At 38.8% G+C, this 16,384-nt stretch overlaps 1 protein-coding gene across 1 annotated transcript in view; it reads left to right on the forward strand.

Moving 5' to 3' along the window:
- The first annotated feature begins 6,148 nt into the window (after positions 1-6,148).
- The window catches only part of LOC133423757 (polyamine-modulated factor 1-binding protein 1-like), a 39,740-nt gene continuing 29,504 nt past the window's right edge, over positions 6,149-16,384 (forward strand). Inside the window, exons 1-6 of the mRNA XM_061714066.1 lie at positions 6,149-6,195; positions 11,320-11,470; positions 11,633-11,863; positions 13,300-13,389; positions 13,654-13,730; positions 13,994-14,120. Of these exons, the coding sequence (XP_061570050.1) occupies positions 6,149-6,195; positions 11,320-11,470; positions 11,633-11,863; positions 13,300-13,389; positions 13,654-13,730; positions 13,994-14,120 (723 nt within the window). The remainder of the gene's footprint in view (positions 6,196-11,319; positions 11,471-11,632; positions 11,864-13,299; positions 13,390-13,653; positions 13,731-13,993; positions 14,121-16,384) is intronic.

Below are 16,384 nucleotides of genomic sequence, written 5' to 3' on the forward strand. Positions count from 1 at the left end.
TCCTAACATTAGCACAGCTGAACAAATACTGTCAACACATTCTCCTTAATCTTAAACGCATTTCACTGATTCGGTCTCAATTATACCCACACTCTTTCTTACTTAGGCTCTTTTGCTCAAAGGAACGAGGAAGTCAGAGGTTAGAACCTCCTTCTGAAGAGATTACGTAAACACTGATTAGATGGAAACCACTGGATAAATTGTTTATTTTCATTTTTTTTTTTTGGTCGATTTCTGTTAACTACGACGGAGTATTAGGGCCAAACAAAAAAACAAAAAAAAGAAATTACGAGAATAAAGTCATAATGTAATGAGAATAAAGTCGTAAAATTATGAGAATAAAGTCATAATATTACGAGAATAAAGTCATAATATTACGAGAATAAAGTTGTAATATATTATAAATATATAAATATAACTTCACAAGATGCTCAATATTCTTCATTTTAACACAGGGAGAAAACTGCTCTTCCTGTTAGAGTTCTCATAAATTACCACAAATTACCACTTTATTCATTACGACTTTATTCTCGTAATATTACGACTTTATTCTCGTAATATTACGACTTTATTCTCATAATATTACGACTTTATTCTCATAATATTACGACTTTATTCTCATAATATTACGACTTTATTCTCGTAATGTTACGACTTTATTCTATTACGACTTTATTCTCACAACATTACGACTTTATTCTCGTAATGTTACGACTTTATTCTCGCAACATTACGACTTTATTCTCGTAATGTTACGACTTTATTCTCGTAATTTTACGACTTTATTCTTGTAATATTACGACTTTATTCTCATAATATTACGACTTTATTCTCGTAATATTACGACTTTATTCTATTACGACTTTATTCTCACAACATTACGACTTTATTCTCGTAATTTTACGACTTTATTCTCATTATATTATGACTTTATTCTCGTAATTTCCAATTTTTTTTGTCTTAGTTTGGCCCTAATACTCCGTCGTAGTTAACCACTATAAGTTACTATATATTTTCAAATGAGCTGTTGACTCTGAACAAACAATACTATGCACTATATGGGGAAAAGGAAAAAAAAGTCTGTGTATGTCAGTCTCATGTGTGATGTCCTCTTTTTTTTTTTTTCTACTGATAACGCTACATCTGAGGGTCTCCATCTTCCCTAGTGGACCCAGAGTTCTTGTATAAAGTACAATGGATAAAAGAATTGGAATGGAATATTTTGAAAGGGACACGAGGGTTGAAGTGCATAAGAAAGAAGCAGAACAGAAGGAGCTGAACTGGGAGGAGGTAGAGGGGGCCGTGGAAGGTAAGCACAGTGGAGAGAGGTTGTACGAGCCGTCAGTGTGCGACATGGATAGACGTTGGTCCTGAACAAAACGCTCAACAGCCATCAGAATAGTTTACTGATTTTTACTTTCTGTTTTTCTTTATCTCACTTATTGCTTATTTCTTTTTCTCGCCTTTTCATCGTCTCCCTTTCATCCTCCCCCTCCCCTCCCTCCCCACTGCCACCCCCCCGACTGTTCAAATATTATTTTCCCCCCTCCTGTCGTCCTGTCCCTCCTTTTTTCTCTCTCTCTTTATCTTGTCATTGCCTGTCAGTTGGGATTCCGTGTATGCTGAGGGTTGTGTGCGTGTGTTTGAGACTGAGATACACTTAAGAGCTCATTGATTTAAAAATACCTTCGATATTGGAGGTCCCCTCCTGCAGATTCGTTGAGGAGCTTATCACGCGCTCACACATAGACATCCACGCGGAGATATGCATACACCAAAGCTCCACTCCAAAGTTTCTCCTTAAACTTTGTGATTGACCTAGTTAGTGTGTCGTTTTGACAACTTGTCTGTTTTGACACGACATCCTCTGGTGTTTATCAACATCCATTCTGCCTATCACGCGCTCACATTGGGAATTCACACACACACACACACACACACACACACACACACACACACACACACACACACACACACACACACACACACACACACACACACACACACACAGACATGCATGCACACACACAGACATGCATGCACACACACACACACAGAAAAGATAAATCAAACTAAGATTGAAAAATTGGCTGGAAGTTAGTGCTGTTTCTGCTCTGGGTTAGGATGAATGACATGCAATTTTAACATGAATAAAAGCTTTGGTCATTTTTTCTAAGTGTGTGTGTGTGTGTGTGTGTGTGTGTGTGTGTGAAAGAGAGAGAGATAGATAGAATGCATTTATGTTATTTATCTGATGTGTATGGAATACAAAACACAAGCCATATTTGTGCATGACACTGCCTGTTTCTATGCATCTTTGTGTTTATGTGAATACGCTTTTCTTTTTCTTTTCTTCGCTTCCCCTTGCCATAGCTCAGGTTTAGTGACTCTGGCCGCCGACAGCTAGAGGTGAGAGGTCAAAGAGCCAAGTTAACTCCATCAATTCTCCAGGACAGTTACAAATGAGCCCTCAGTTCTGGTCAAAACAATCTGTGGATCATACAGGACAGACGTTGGGGAGGGATGGGTAAAAGGCAGGGCGAACATGTAGGACGGTCATAAACTAAGAGTGGAAACCTGTTTGCTTCCAACAATTAAACTCCCTGATATCCTTTGAAGTGGCCAATGTGCATCTAAAGCCGTGCTTGTGAGTACAGAAGGAGTGTCTGGCCACTGTGGTGAGCAGTGGCAGGGTTAGAAACCGGCTTCAAAACCAGACCTTCCCAGTTTCACTGACCTCAAACACAGACACCCTGATAAGATGCAGACTCGGTGACGAAGACAAAACAGATAAAAAGTCCAAAACATATCCTGAGGCGAACTTGTGAACAAGACACCCACATGAGAGCAGACATGCACATTTAAACATGCACACACTCGCTTGGCACCGCTGAGCCGGTAATTAGGGAAGGTCATCGGAGAAACAAAGACTAGTGACTGTCAGTAATACTTTATACTTAAGAGCACATTAACCAACTGTTTCTGTATCCATGCTCTCATCCACCCACCGCCGTCGTTACCTAACAGAAATACGAAAACAAGACTGGAATGTTTTATCCTCGATCGGATGATCAGTGTTTGCTTCTTTAGTAAGGTAGTTATTTATCTTCTAGTGGATCAACAAGATATCAGCTTTATAATATTTTTTATCATGCTTGTTGGTATTTTAATGAAAAATAATTTAAAAAATACTTTACAATAACACATTTCTGACAATTGTTTTCAGCATCCAGGTACAGCAGAAGGAGATTAACAATATGTATGCTGCTGAAATAAAGAAGCAGCACTTCCATTGTCAGGACGAGAGAAAAAACACTTATTATTTTTTTAATTAATTGCAACTGATTCATGGTAAAGTTAAATTAATTTGATTACTATGTGAAAACATGAAACAAATTGAATCAACCAGTTTTATGTTGAAACCATGTTATGTTGTGGGTTACATGTTTTGAGTTTTTTTGTCCTCTTATTAATATCATTTCATTTGAAGAGTAATTTACAGAGTAATTTTCAATTTTTTTGTGTCTGTTATTCTTTCTTCTTTAGCCTCAAAGGATTAATTATTCAGATGACAGCTGAAATAAAACAGCTGAACAAAAGCATCGAGGAACATGCAAACGTGTGGCAGCTTTAATTGAGTTGGTAGAGTTTATGAATAATATTTTTGACTGCAATTTATGTTCATGCACCAATAACTTGCCCTTTTCATATATATATACAGTATATATATATATATATATATATATATATATATATATATATATATATACAGTATATATATATATATATATATATATATATATATATATATATATACAGTATATATATATATATATATATACAGTATGTATATATATATATATATATATATATATATATATATATATATATATATATATATATATATATATATATATATATACAGTTGTATATATATATATATATATATATATATATATATATATATATAAGGATAATTTCAGTGAACCCCCTTTTAACTCCAAACATCCACAGAGTTGCACACATTCACTTACTGGTAGGAGACCGGCTCAATCCAAAAACAGCTTTCTACCGTTGGCTACTCAGCAGCTTCATTAGCGCACCGGCAGGCAGCGCAGCTCACTCACAGGCTCCACAACAGCTGTATCTGAGGAATAGGAAAAAGGAATTGTTTCTCATCATGTAAAACTAAACTGTGAAACTTTCAGAGTGTAACTCTTACCATTATCATATGCAGACATTTCTAAATGTTTTCCTCCATCCTTTTCAGTTTCTTTCACTTCTTGTTTAGGTGACAGCGCTGGAGGAGGAGGAAGAGGTCAGAGGCTTAAAGTGAAAGGACAAAGTTCATGAGGAAAACGTCTGCAGGCCAATGAGATCAAGCATCTCCAGGACCAAAAGGATAAGAAACAACGGGAGCTACACGAGCAGCTTCATATAAGGCAGCTACAGGTAAAGAAGGACAAAAAGAAGGTAAAGGAGAGCTTGTGTTCATCTCGCCCTCCAGCAGGTGATAGCTCTGGAGGGTTTGTATGGAAAAGTTGAACCCTGACCTGGAAGCTGTGAAACAGGCTCATGAAACTGAAGTGGGAACGTTGATGAGAACCAGCTTCCTGCTTCACAGCCGACTGAAGCAGAACGACTCGGAGCTCAGCCAAACACATGGCAGGATGAACTTTTGAAAATTGGAGGTCATAAAGCTCAAGGATTATTTAAGTTAGTCACAATAAGCCAGGGAGAAGGAAGCTCTTTTGTGCATTCAGCGCTGCAGCAGATGGGCCATGAGCCCGCTGCAAAACCTTTGACAGTCCAGTAAAAAACTTGAAAAGAGAAACTGCGTACATTTGTGCAAACTAAATCATAAATCTTAATTTTGCCGTCATCTTACGTTATTGCCCTTCACCATCATCTAAATTATTTGAGACTTAATGACTCAGATGAGGAAACTGAATGAATACACACTGGCAAAAATTAAGACCCAGAGATTGAAAGAAAGAGAAGATTAAGATAAGAGTAAACTTATTATTAGCTAAGGGGCATCTTGGGTTGTCATGGGGCAGCCACAAACGCTCAAATGATGGGCTGAGTGAGGTTTGTTTGTCATGAGAGTCAAATGTGTTTTCCATCAATTCTAATGAGACTTGTTTATTTCCCAGACCACAAGATCCTAATTATGGTCACAAGAAAGCCACAGTGTCCATATTAAGTCTGGTTACGAGGTCTTTAATTCAGACACAGATATGAGATGCAAAATCAACTAATGATCGTACGCAAGTGGGTTCATAACAGGGAAAAATACTGTGGCACAGGTGGATCAAAGGGCAGAACAACGGATTAATTAGGCAACCAGTATACGATGCATTACATGGAATAGTGTGACCTCACCTTGGAAAAAACAAAAACAGACAAAAAAAAACAGTTCGCCACCATGCCACACACACACACACACACAAGCTGGATCAATGATTTTAACCAACCCACACATAACCATACATGTGCACAGGTAGCTCAGTTTTTGACTCAGAGATGGAGAAGTACAGATGATGACTCCTCTCCTCTCGTTTCCTCCCGTGTCCTCTCCTCTCCTCTCCTCTCCTCTCCTCTCCTGTTTGATTTTTGTCTCTTTTTCCCTTTGCATGAGCAAGTTCTCCACTCAGTCATGCTACCTTGTATCCAGTGTTAGTCCTAGATAGGCCCAGTTAATCCACGGTTAAACCAAGCTGCGGTGAACCGCTGAAATCTAACTAGTTGGCTGTCATTAGTCGTAAACCCTCGTGTTCTGAGACAGATTACAACGGGATTAACGTGGATGAACTCAAGCTGAGTGTTAGAGTGGGTTTAACTTTCTCAACCTCTCCCCTTGAGAGGTGAGCTATGGTGGGATTCCAAGTGTAACGCCAGGATTAAGGCTGGTTTCACTTCCTTGGTCCCCCTGTCATAATGACAGAGGTTACTGTAGCGCAGCAGAATATGAGTGTATTTTTGTGTTTTGTCAGGGACATTTAGTCATGCAATTTTATGCGTAGCATTTTGATCTGTTTTTATGTTTTATTTTTTAACAGCATGAAAAAAGGTGATGGTGGCTTTTGCATATGTTATTAGGTAACAATCAAAGTAAGATGCACTGTCAAAGTTGATGCCTTCATGCATGGGGACGTCAATGGTGTTAGAAAAGGTGATCGCTGACCACGCAAGGTATTTTAATGAAGCCCGAATCCCCGACTTCAGGAAACACTCAGTTTCAGAGAAACAATTTAACTAAAGTAAACGCATGTTTTAATATGGGCAAGAGTCAAAATTGCAACAGGAAAGTCTATCATGGTAGCACATTATTTATCCAGGAAAGCATCACAACACACTTTTAACATAAAGCTGCTTCCTTATGAGTAAAACACTGCAAAATGAATGACCAGATCTGAAACATAACAAGTCTCAAGAGCCGTTGCAATGGCTTTTTTCAAGGAACCACCTTGGCTGGACTTCAGGTAACTTATAGTTTTAAATTCTGTAGTATTTTCAGAAGGTTAAGCTGCTTTTATTTATTTTTTTCAAAATAGTGACTCATAACTTCCAGTTGGGTTGTTTTCTTCGTTCATGACACCGACTCAGTGGACGGCATTTACACAGCATTTACACTGATAGAAGCTGCTGTAGGCGTCTGGGTGGCGTTTTTCTCTCCAGTTGTGTTTGTGAGTGAGCATGTATTTTTTTAAATGAGTTGGATAAAATTGATAAAATATCCATTGGATAAAATACATTTTTATTAGATAAAGGGCTTAAAAAGGGTTAAATAAAAGAACATTGACATAAAAAAATATATTATTAGGACCTGAGCACTTACAGTGTGAAGGCCCTATTGTATCTGTAGGAATTTTTTTTTTCATTTTTATTTTTCCGACGAAAGGAGGGCCTATTTTCCCCCCTAAACGTGCCCCAAAAGTCACCAAATTTTGCACACCAGCCAGGCCTGGTGAAAGATTTTATATGTAATGGTTTGCATTAATGGGCGTGGCCTAATGACTCAACAGCGCCCCCTAGAAACCTTTGTGCCTCAAGCCTCACACTACAGTTTGACTTACATGCACCAAAATCGGTACACACCGGTATCATGTCGCAACTTAAAGAAAAGTCTCTTGGCGCCATGGTGGAAACCAAACAGGAAGTCGGCCATTTTTAATTAATCGTGTAATTTTGCCGCAATTTATGCCATTTCTTCGGCCGCTTCTTCGCCCGAACCGTAACGTGCACCCAGGTGTGTTATACTGTACATCAAAATGAGCGTCTCCATCCTGCGAATATGCGCGTTACTTTTCTCAGTCAATCTTGAGTCCTTGAACATAATTGGTGCAAATTAGCCCCGCCCCTTCTTCTGATTGGTCGATATTTGATAGTCCCTATTCTCTGCCATAACTTTTGAACAGGCTGTGATAAAGAGTCGTGGGTGGTGTCATCGGACATGGTTTTGAGTTACTTGACCTTCATTGGCCTGAATTAGCCCCGCCACTTCATCTGATTGGTCGATATCTGATAGTTCCTACTTTCTGCCATAACTTGATATAGAGAGTCGTGGGTGGTGTCATCCGCTAAATGTCCAGGCCTGAAGAATCTACATGCAAGTCATACAAGCGCTTCCACTGCAGCCTGAACGTGCACAAGGGTGCGAGGGCCGTTCATCGCTGCTTGCAGCTTTAATTTGGATATTATTTCAGAAAATTACAATATAAAATAAATTGTGATTTATATGTTGTTCATCATTATCATTTAAAGTTATGAGATTGAATGCAATTAAAAATCTCAATAGTTTGACAGCATGAGATACTTTTTTATTATAATTAGGGCCCGAGCACCTTCAGTGCGAAGGCCCTATTGTATTTGCAGGAATTCTTTGTATTATTTTTTTTTTTTTTATTATTATTATTTTTCTGACAAAAGGAAGGCCTTTTTGCCCCCCTAAACGTGCCCAAAAAGTCACCAAATTTTGCATGCAAACCAGGCCTGGCGAAAAATTTGATATTTTAGGGTTTGCATTAATGGGAGTGGCAAAATGGCTCAACAGCGCCCCCCGGAAAACTTTGTGCCTCAAGCCCCACGATACGGTTTGTCGTACATGCACGAAAATCGGGACACACCTGTATCATGGGGCAACTTAAAGAAAAGTCTCTTGGAGTCATGCCCGAAACCGAACAGGAAGTCGGCCATTTTGAATTAATCGTGTCACTTTGGCGCAATTTATGCCATTCCTTCGGCAGTTAATACGGCCCGAACCGTAACGTGCCCCCAAGTGTGTTATACATCAAAATGTGCGTCTCCATCCTGCGACAACACGCATTACTTTTCTCTTTCAAAAGCGTTACCGTGGCGACGCTAGACGCCAAAAAGCGCGCCCACCCTTCATCTGGTTGGTTCAGACCGAAAAAACTTTGCGCCTCAAGCCCCAGAATACGGTGTGACGTACATGAACGAAAATCGGTACACACCTGTATCATGTCGCAACTTAAGGAAAAGTCTCTTGGCGCCATGGCCGAAACCGAACAGGAAGTCGGCCATTTTGAACATTCTGAATTAATCGCGTAATTTTGGAGCAATATGAGCCATTCCTTCAAGAATTAATACGGCCCGAACCGTATCGTGAACCCAGATGTGTTATACGTACAAATGTGCGTCTCCATCCTGCGACTACACGCATTACTCTTCTCTTTCAAAAGTGTTACCGTGGCGACGCTAGACGCCAACAAGCGCACCCCCCCTTCATCTGATTGGTCCATATTTGATAGTTCCCCAAAAGGCACCAAATTTGGCATGCAAGCCAGGCCTGGCGATAAATTTGATATTTCATGGTTTGCATTAATGGGCGTGGCAAAATGGCTCAACAGCGCCCCCCGGAAAACTTTGTGCCTCAAGCCCTACAATACGGTTTGACGTACATGCACGAAAATCGCTACACACCTGTATCATGGCACAACTTAAAGAAAAGTCTCTTGGAGCCATGGCCGAAACCGAACAGGAAGTCGCCCATTTTGAAATCTGATTGGTCCATATTTGATAGTTCTCCAAAAGTCACCAAATTTGGCATGCAATACAGACTTGGCGATAAATTTGATATTTCATGGTTTGCATTAATGGGCGTGGCCTAACGGCTCAACAGCGCCCCCTAGAATACTTTTCTCTGCCATAACTTTTGAATGGTTTGACATAGGAAGTTGTGGGTGGTGTCATGGGACTCTGTATGGAGTCCTTGAGCTTCGTTGGCCTTAGTTAGCCCCGCCCCTTCTTCTGATTGGTTGTCCCGATTTTCTGCTATAACTTTTGAATGGTTTGACATAGAGAGTCGTGGGTGGTGTCATCAGATTCTGTATGGAGTCCTTGAGCTTCGTCGGCCTTAATTAGCCCCGCCCCTTCTTCTGATTGGTTGTCCCGATTTTCTGCTATAACTTTGGAATGGTTTGACATAGAGAGTCGTGTCTGGTGTCATCAGATTCTTTATGGAGTCCTTGACCTTCATTGGCCTGAATTAGCCCCGCCCCTTCTTCTGATTGGTTGTCCCTTTTTTCTGCTATAACTTTTTAATGGTTAGACATAGGAAGTCGTGGGTGGTGTCATGGGACTCTGTAATGAGTTCTTAAGCTTCATTGGCCTGAATTAGCCCCGCCCCTTCTTCTGATTGGTTGTCCCTTTTTTCTGCTATAACTTTTGAATGGTTTGACATAGGAAGTCGTGGGTGGTGTCATTTCTGATATGCTTATGGGGGGCGGTGGCCGTGAGTGCGAGGGCCCGTTCATCGCTGCTTGCAGCTTTAATTACTATTATTCCACTAAGTAAACAGATATATAGTTATGATGTTTACCCATTTCTTTCCTGTTATAAACCTTTTTTTCTCCATTTAAACTCTTTGCAAAGTCATATGAGTCAAAGTTTACATCAAAGGAAGTTAACCATTGTTAAGAAAGAAAAAGTATTTCCCAAACTACTCGCAATGCCGTCTTTTTCCTCACTTTTTAATCCATGTAAGACATTTGCATTGTGCCTGCCAAGCAGGCAGCCTGGCACTAAAGCATAAATTTTGCAGCTGCCTCACAGTCTATCAACTTTATTTACTTACTAACTCTAGCTCTAAAATTTCTCATCCATGAACAAAGCATGCCAAATGCTCTGTTGCAAGGTGCATGTGAGAGCACAAGGGCTTCCAGCATCTGAGAAAATGAAAACCCAGTCATTCATGTATATTTTTATAGTAAAGTCTATGAAACAATGGGCAAAAAGTGCTGCTACTGTAACTACCTGCATTAGTATGAGATTTACATCACACCATATTACTATTATTACTATTATTTCATTTGCTTATATTCTTTTCCTCTACTAAAACAGAAGTTCTTCTTTTTGGAGTGAAGGATTGCCCAAGATGTTTTAACCCCTCACAGGGCACAGCAGTTCCTCACCTGCAGCTGCCTTCAAAGCTTCACATTGTTAGTTTAAAATCATCATATCACCATTGGACAACAGACAAAATTAAGAAAAACAACAATCCCATTGAGTTAAGCATTATATTGGACTATAGACACACTGCAGATGTCATGGATGGATATGACCAAGCTATCGCTTAGTTAAGTCTGTCTAAATCCATTTCAAGCGATTTTTATGTAGCCTTTCCTGATTAACTCAACGTAACTTCATAGGTCCGGATTAATTTCTTTCGAGACTTAAATTTTCCATCACACAATTGTTTATCAGCTCATTTCATTTCCATATATTATATTCAGAAGCAATGGGGTTGGTTTCTTTGGTCTCCTTGGGTATTGAAAACCCACATTGCCCCAGTGCTCTCACTGAGCTGCATGTTTTATAAGAATATTCCCATGATACGTAGAAGCAATGATGAACGTAGATTTTAATGTAAAGTGCATTCATGATTTGGTTTTTTCAAAGGATCAGTTCTGGTTTCTGACCCAACCTTTCTTTTGTTGCAGTCGCTTCGGCTGACTGACTCAGCCATATGGCCGTTCATTTGAAAATAAGGAAAAGCCCTGGATATGAATCTGTTACTAGAAAATAAAAGTCCCCTCACCATATTAAACTTTGGATTTTCCTTTAATGAAAAAAAAAAGAATAATCATTGTATACATTATATTGGCATGGTTGTACTCTTACAAGGCAGGGATTTTTTTTTCTTTACAATAGGTTGAACACTAGTTGGATACAAATGAATATGTTGTTTTAACATTAAACTATATTGACCTGTTTTTCTAGAATTTCAAAAATAAACTATGAACTTGTAAATAAGCGCCCTTGACATAAAAAGCATTCATGTTCTGTCACGTTTAGGTTAAAGTCAGTGAAGCTGACAGAGCAGGACACTGAGATGGACGTCCTTCGGCAGGAGCTGGAAGAGGCCAGTTTGAAAATTCAGCAAGAGAAAGAAACTGCTGCAATTTTTAAACAAAAGTACTTCACAGCAATAGAAAAGGTTCACAAGGTACAAGGACAGGTGGAACTTCTGGAGGAGGATCTACGATTTTCACAGCAGCAGGTGGATGAGAGTTGATTGAGATGTGCGTAGTTTATAGCAAACTGTCACTTTAATCTTGAGTTGATCTGCATTCTGAAATTCTGCTTATTCATCACCTCCGATTGGTAGCAAGGCGAGTCAGAATCAGCGACTCGTTCACTGAAGAAGGAGTTAGCTGAGCTGGAGCGGAGGCACCAGGAGAAGGTCGGCCAGTGGGAGATCTCCCAGGAGGCTTTTGCCCTTTTGACGGACGACCTCCAGACCAGTCAGAACATACTGAGAGAGACTCAACAAAGAGGGGACCATTTCAAAAACCTTGCGCGATCCCTCCAGGAGCAGATGGACACACTCATCCAGCAGGTTAGGACAAACATGTAGTCCCAACTACACCATTTACATATGAGACACATAAATCCTGACATTAGCATAGATCTTCTATTAGGAAATTGTTACAGACCTCATCATGCTGAATAGTTCCTGAGTTCACATCTTACATCTATGAGTGTGTTTAGATCAAATTGCTTGTTTTCCTATATGTTCTTGCATACGCAACCAGGAGCTCACCAGTGGCAACAACGCTGTACGAGTGCATCCCTGAGCATACTCCTTTGTTTGTTTGTGCATGCATGCATATATGTGTGTGTATCTGTGTGCTTGTGTGCATGGGGGCCTTGGCATGCGTCACTTCATCTGTTCTCCTTTTTCTTTCTGTTTTATATTTACCACGTTAGACAACAAATTAATCATCTTTATTACAGAGAAATTTAATTTGGATGAACTTAACTGCTGCCGCCAAGGTCAGACGGGCAGAATGTCATTTTAATCCAATCAACTTTAATCTGTTGGTTATAAAAGAGTTAGACTGTTGAAGAATGGCTGTATCTCAGGCCCTTTATTACACCGGCTAATGACTTTGATTGTGAGGCGCCTATCAAGAGGTTAGGAGTTCTTATGGAGCTTCACGTCCTGCTAATTCGCTACCTCATGTCACTGCTGGGCTCAGTTAACCCTAAAATCAGTGGTGCTTTCATTCCCTATTTACAATAAAATCTAAATGAAGAAGCAATACTTTCTATATTTTAAAACATCACAATAAAACTCTGTACAATGTAAATGGATCTTAATTCATTGCTTTTTTGGTCCTTTTATATTCTGCAGAGGGGAAAAAAATCACAAGAATGAAGGTAATCACCAGAGGACAAGTAAAAAATATTTTAGCTTACTGAAAAGATGCTTGCTTTTGAATTAGTCATACAATTGCAGTTGCATATATTGCATATATTGCAGTTGTTAATAGACTAAGACGGTGTGGAGTGTTACAGCAAGCAATTCTTCAACCAAAAAAAAAAGAAAAAGGTACTCTTCTGTTTTTCAAGGATATATCCATTAGTTATGAAGAGATAACGAAGTTCTTTATACACATTTGCTTGTTGAATTTTCTTAACCGTATTCATTGTTAATGCTGAACTTATTGTATTTTTGTTCGTCTGCTGTGCCTGGAACACCAAGGCCATGTGGGTCTGTGCCAATCCATACACAAATCACTATAACACATAATAATGTGTCTCTTAATGACACATCAATGTCATTGTCATTTGTTAGTAATCCAAAGTAGATCTAACCTCCTGAAACATAGTTCATTACATATATATATTTGGCATTTTGCTTTTTTGCATCTGTACTAGTGGTTAAATTGTTTCAAATCAGACCAAAATAATTACATTTAGGTTTTGAGTTTGAGTTTAGGCTTTGAGTTATTTAAATGATGGTTTCACTCGTTTTGTCTTTACATATAGAAACTGGTTGTGGAGCGTGACTTCTGTCAGCAGAATCATTCTGAGGAGGAGTATGTCAGTCTGTCAAGAGCCACAGAGCAGCAACACAAGGTAGGGTTTGGACTGGTATGCTTACATTATTTGCTCATTATCATTACCAGAAAACATTGAGGTACTGTTGCTGCATTTACAACATTTAAATGTTTGTTCAGTGATTTCTAGCTAGTTGATCAAAGATAATATAGATGTAACTCACAGTTAGTTTTATATTTTTAACCAATAAAGAAAAAGGGGAAAAAAACAAACAAAAAAAACAGCTTAATTCCAGCAGCAACAGTTTACGTCCATGTGTATGTTGGTATTTGTATGTTTCAGTGCTGCGCTGAGCAAGTTGAACGCCTTGCAGAGTGTGAAAAGGCTCTTTTTGAGATGAAGTCAGAGCTGGCGAGACGGTAATAACGGAGTCCATAAAACTCTCATCCCCCTGTGTTGATCCCTTTGTCTGTCCTTGTCTCGCCTCTCGTGCCCTTCTCATCTGCTTCCACCCCTCTCTGCTCTCTGTAATTCACTTAACAGTAAGATGTATGGGGGAAATGTTAGACACTGTATGCAAATAATTCCTGCAATGAAGACAGTTTTTTCTAGTATAATTATTTCCTAGTTGTTAATTGTGATGATCCATTCCTTACCTGACGGTTGGCTCTCCTCCCTATAGAAGTCAGGAGGAAGAGGATCTGAGGCACAGACCTGCTGCGTCTCACTGTAGACGCCTCAGCAATCGCAGCCAGCTGGGACACAAAGTAGTTACACGCTTACAACTTAAGCTGGCTGATGCACAAAAGGTATTTAAGATATACATATATATATATATATATATATATATATATATATATATATATATATATATATATATATATATATATATATATATATATATGTGTATACTGTATATTGTAATCAACCAACCTGTCTTCTAATTTATAGAGAAACCATCACAATGTGACAATGAAAAGTCTGTGTTGTGTTAAAATATTTGAGGGTGTCTGTCTGCAGACTTTAACTGGAGGGCGTTGAACTAAAATTGTGCCAAATCACGAGATAATAAAGTGAGCTGTAGAAATGGCAGGTCACGTAGGGAAGTTGGAGACGAGTGAGAAAGATAACTTTATGTTAGCAGCTGTTTTCTCTCTTTTAAAATATCTGATAACATTATCTACAGTACGATTATGGAGATTGTTTTGTTAGTTTTAATGTAAAAGTTATTTCTAAAGAAAAAAAAAGAAGATCTTGGACCACAAAGTGAAATTAATTGTACTGACTTTGGACCTATAAATGTTATATGCAGCAACTGGCAGCTCAAGGGCGTCACATAGAAAGAAAAACATATCTCATAATAATGATTTTTATTCACGTGGTTCTCGTACAGAGAATAGATTGCACAGCGACATGTGGTTGTGCAAGTACAGCCATACTGAACAAGAAAGGGCTCTATTTTTCATTTCTAAGGTTTTACATTTCAATAAATACAAATCTTCTTGTCCTTATCAGGTCTTACAATTAGGTAAATAACCTCACCAAAAGCTGCAGTATTTATTATACAGCTACACTACACTACAGAAGTGGATATTTTCAAGAAAGAAGAGACTTTCTTGACAACCCTTTCAAACAAGCCATACTTGGGTGTTTTTTCTAGTTTCACTGCCATGAACTTTAACATTTTACAAGTTAACTGAAGCCTGTAGAGTATGACATGCACCCCTTGGGTTTTTCTGCTATTTCTCTGAGTGTTGCAGGGTCTCATATTGGCGTGAACTTGCTGCTATGGCCACTCCTTGGAAGATTATCTAGTGTTCTCAATGTTTTCCACGTGTCCAGCGCTGTCCACAATTGTTATAATGCTGACTTGGAAGTACTAAGCAGAACCAGAGACAGGCTGATCCCTCCTGGAGAGTCTTTATCGGGATAATGGCTACTGAAATCGTGCAACTGAAACAATTCTTGTTTAAAAACTGGAAAGTTGATAGTATTTTTTATTTTTTTTTTCCTTTAGGGTTTTTTTTTTTTTTCATTTTTTTGTTACAAACTGTGTGTGGGCATAACCTAAAAAACTGTGACCTGTAGTGGGTGTAAACTAAAGTATTTCAGACTGTAGATGGATATGTTGTAAATATTGCCTATGCATGCTGAGACCATGAGCTGAAGATCACGTTGGAGTTTCTAAATAGGAGTACTTCAGCGTCTGCCAGTGGCACCACACAACCACTCATGCAATTGTCCCGTGATTGCCTGGCAGCAACAAATAGCCTTGCCATTAATTATAGCACCAAACGGTACCAAAGCTGGTAAAATTGACTCCAATTAAGAGCTCAATGGGACACTAAATATTCAAATTACTCAAAGTGGTGACTGTAGCCTGGCAGAGTGCCAACATTTCTGGCAGTCTTGGACGTATTGTGTGCGTGTGTGTGTCTGTAGCCATTTATGCATAAGTGGATGTGGTAACACTTAATTTTGCACAATAATTTGCGCGCTGCATGTCATTCCTTCCAAGATCATATCCGTGCACATATAAATGTAATCTCCGAAACACAAATGTCAGCGACTGTAGTATTTTTCTTGCTGTCAAGTCTTGTTTAATACATGTGGCCATCTTCCTTGTGGAAGGACGCTTAATGAGTCTGTGTCATGTAGTGACATATACGTTGATGGTTTCATCTGCATTCATCACATGGGTTATGCATATACACATTATTAATCATTAGCATTATGCAAATACACATAATTATACGATAATTAATGATGCACATGGATGCTTGGTCATGTATATTTGTCTCAGTTCGGGGCAATTGACACTTGAAGAGTTTTCAGGGAAACTGGAAGGAAATGTAATTAAAAAAATTATTTAAACTATTTATTAATTTTGGTTTCAAAATAAATGCTTTTTCCTTGTATTAGATATTAAGGTACCCTTAAAAAGAATGTTGGATGAACTCAGAAAGGCAACGAGCAGCTATCCTTAACAGACGTATATGGACTCGAGCTGTATTCTCAAAGACAGCAACATAACTCGACAGTACTTTGAATATCAACACAATTTAATTTGCAG

Source organism: Cololabis saira, chromosome 22 (genome assembly GCF_033807715.1).
Source record: "Cololabis saira isolate AMF1-May2022 chromosome 22, fColSai1.1, whole genome shotgun sequence".
Classification (NCBI taxonomy): Eukaryota; Metazoa; Chordata; class Actinopteri; order Beloniformes; family Belonidae; genus Cololabis; species Cololabis saira.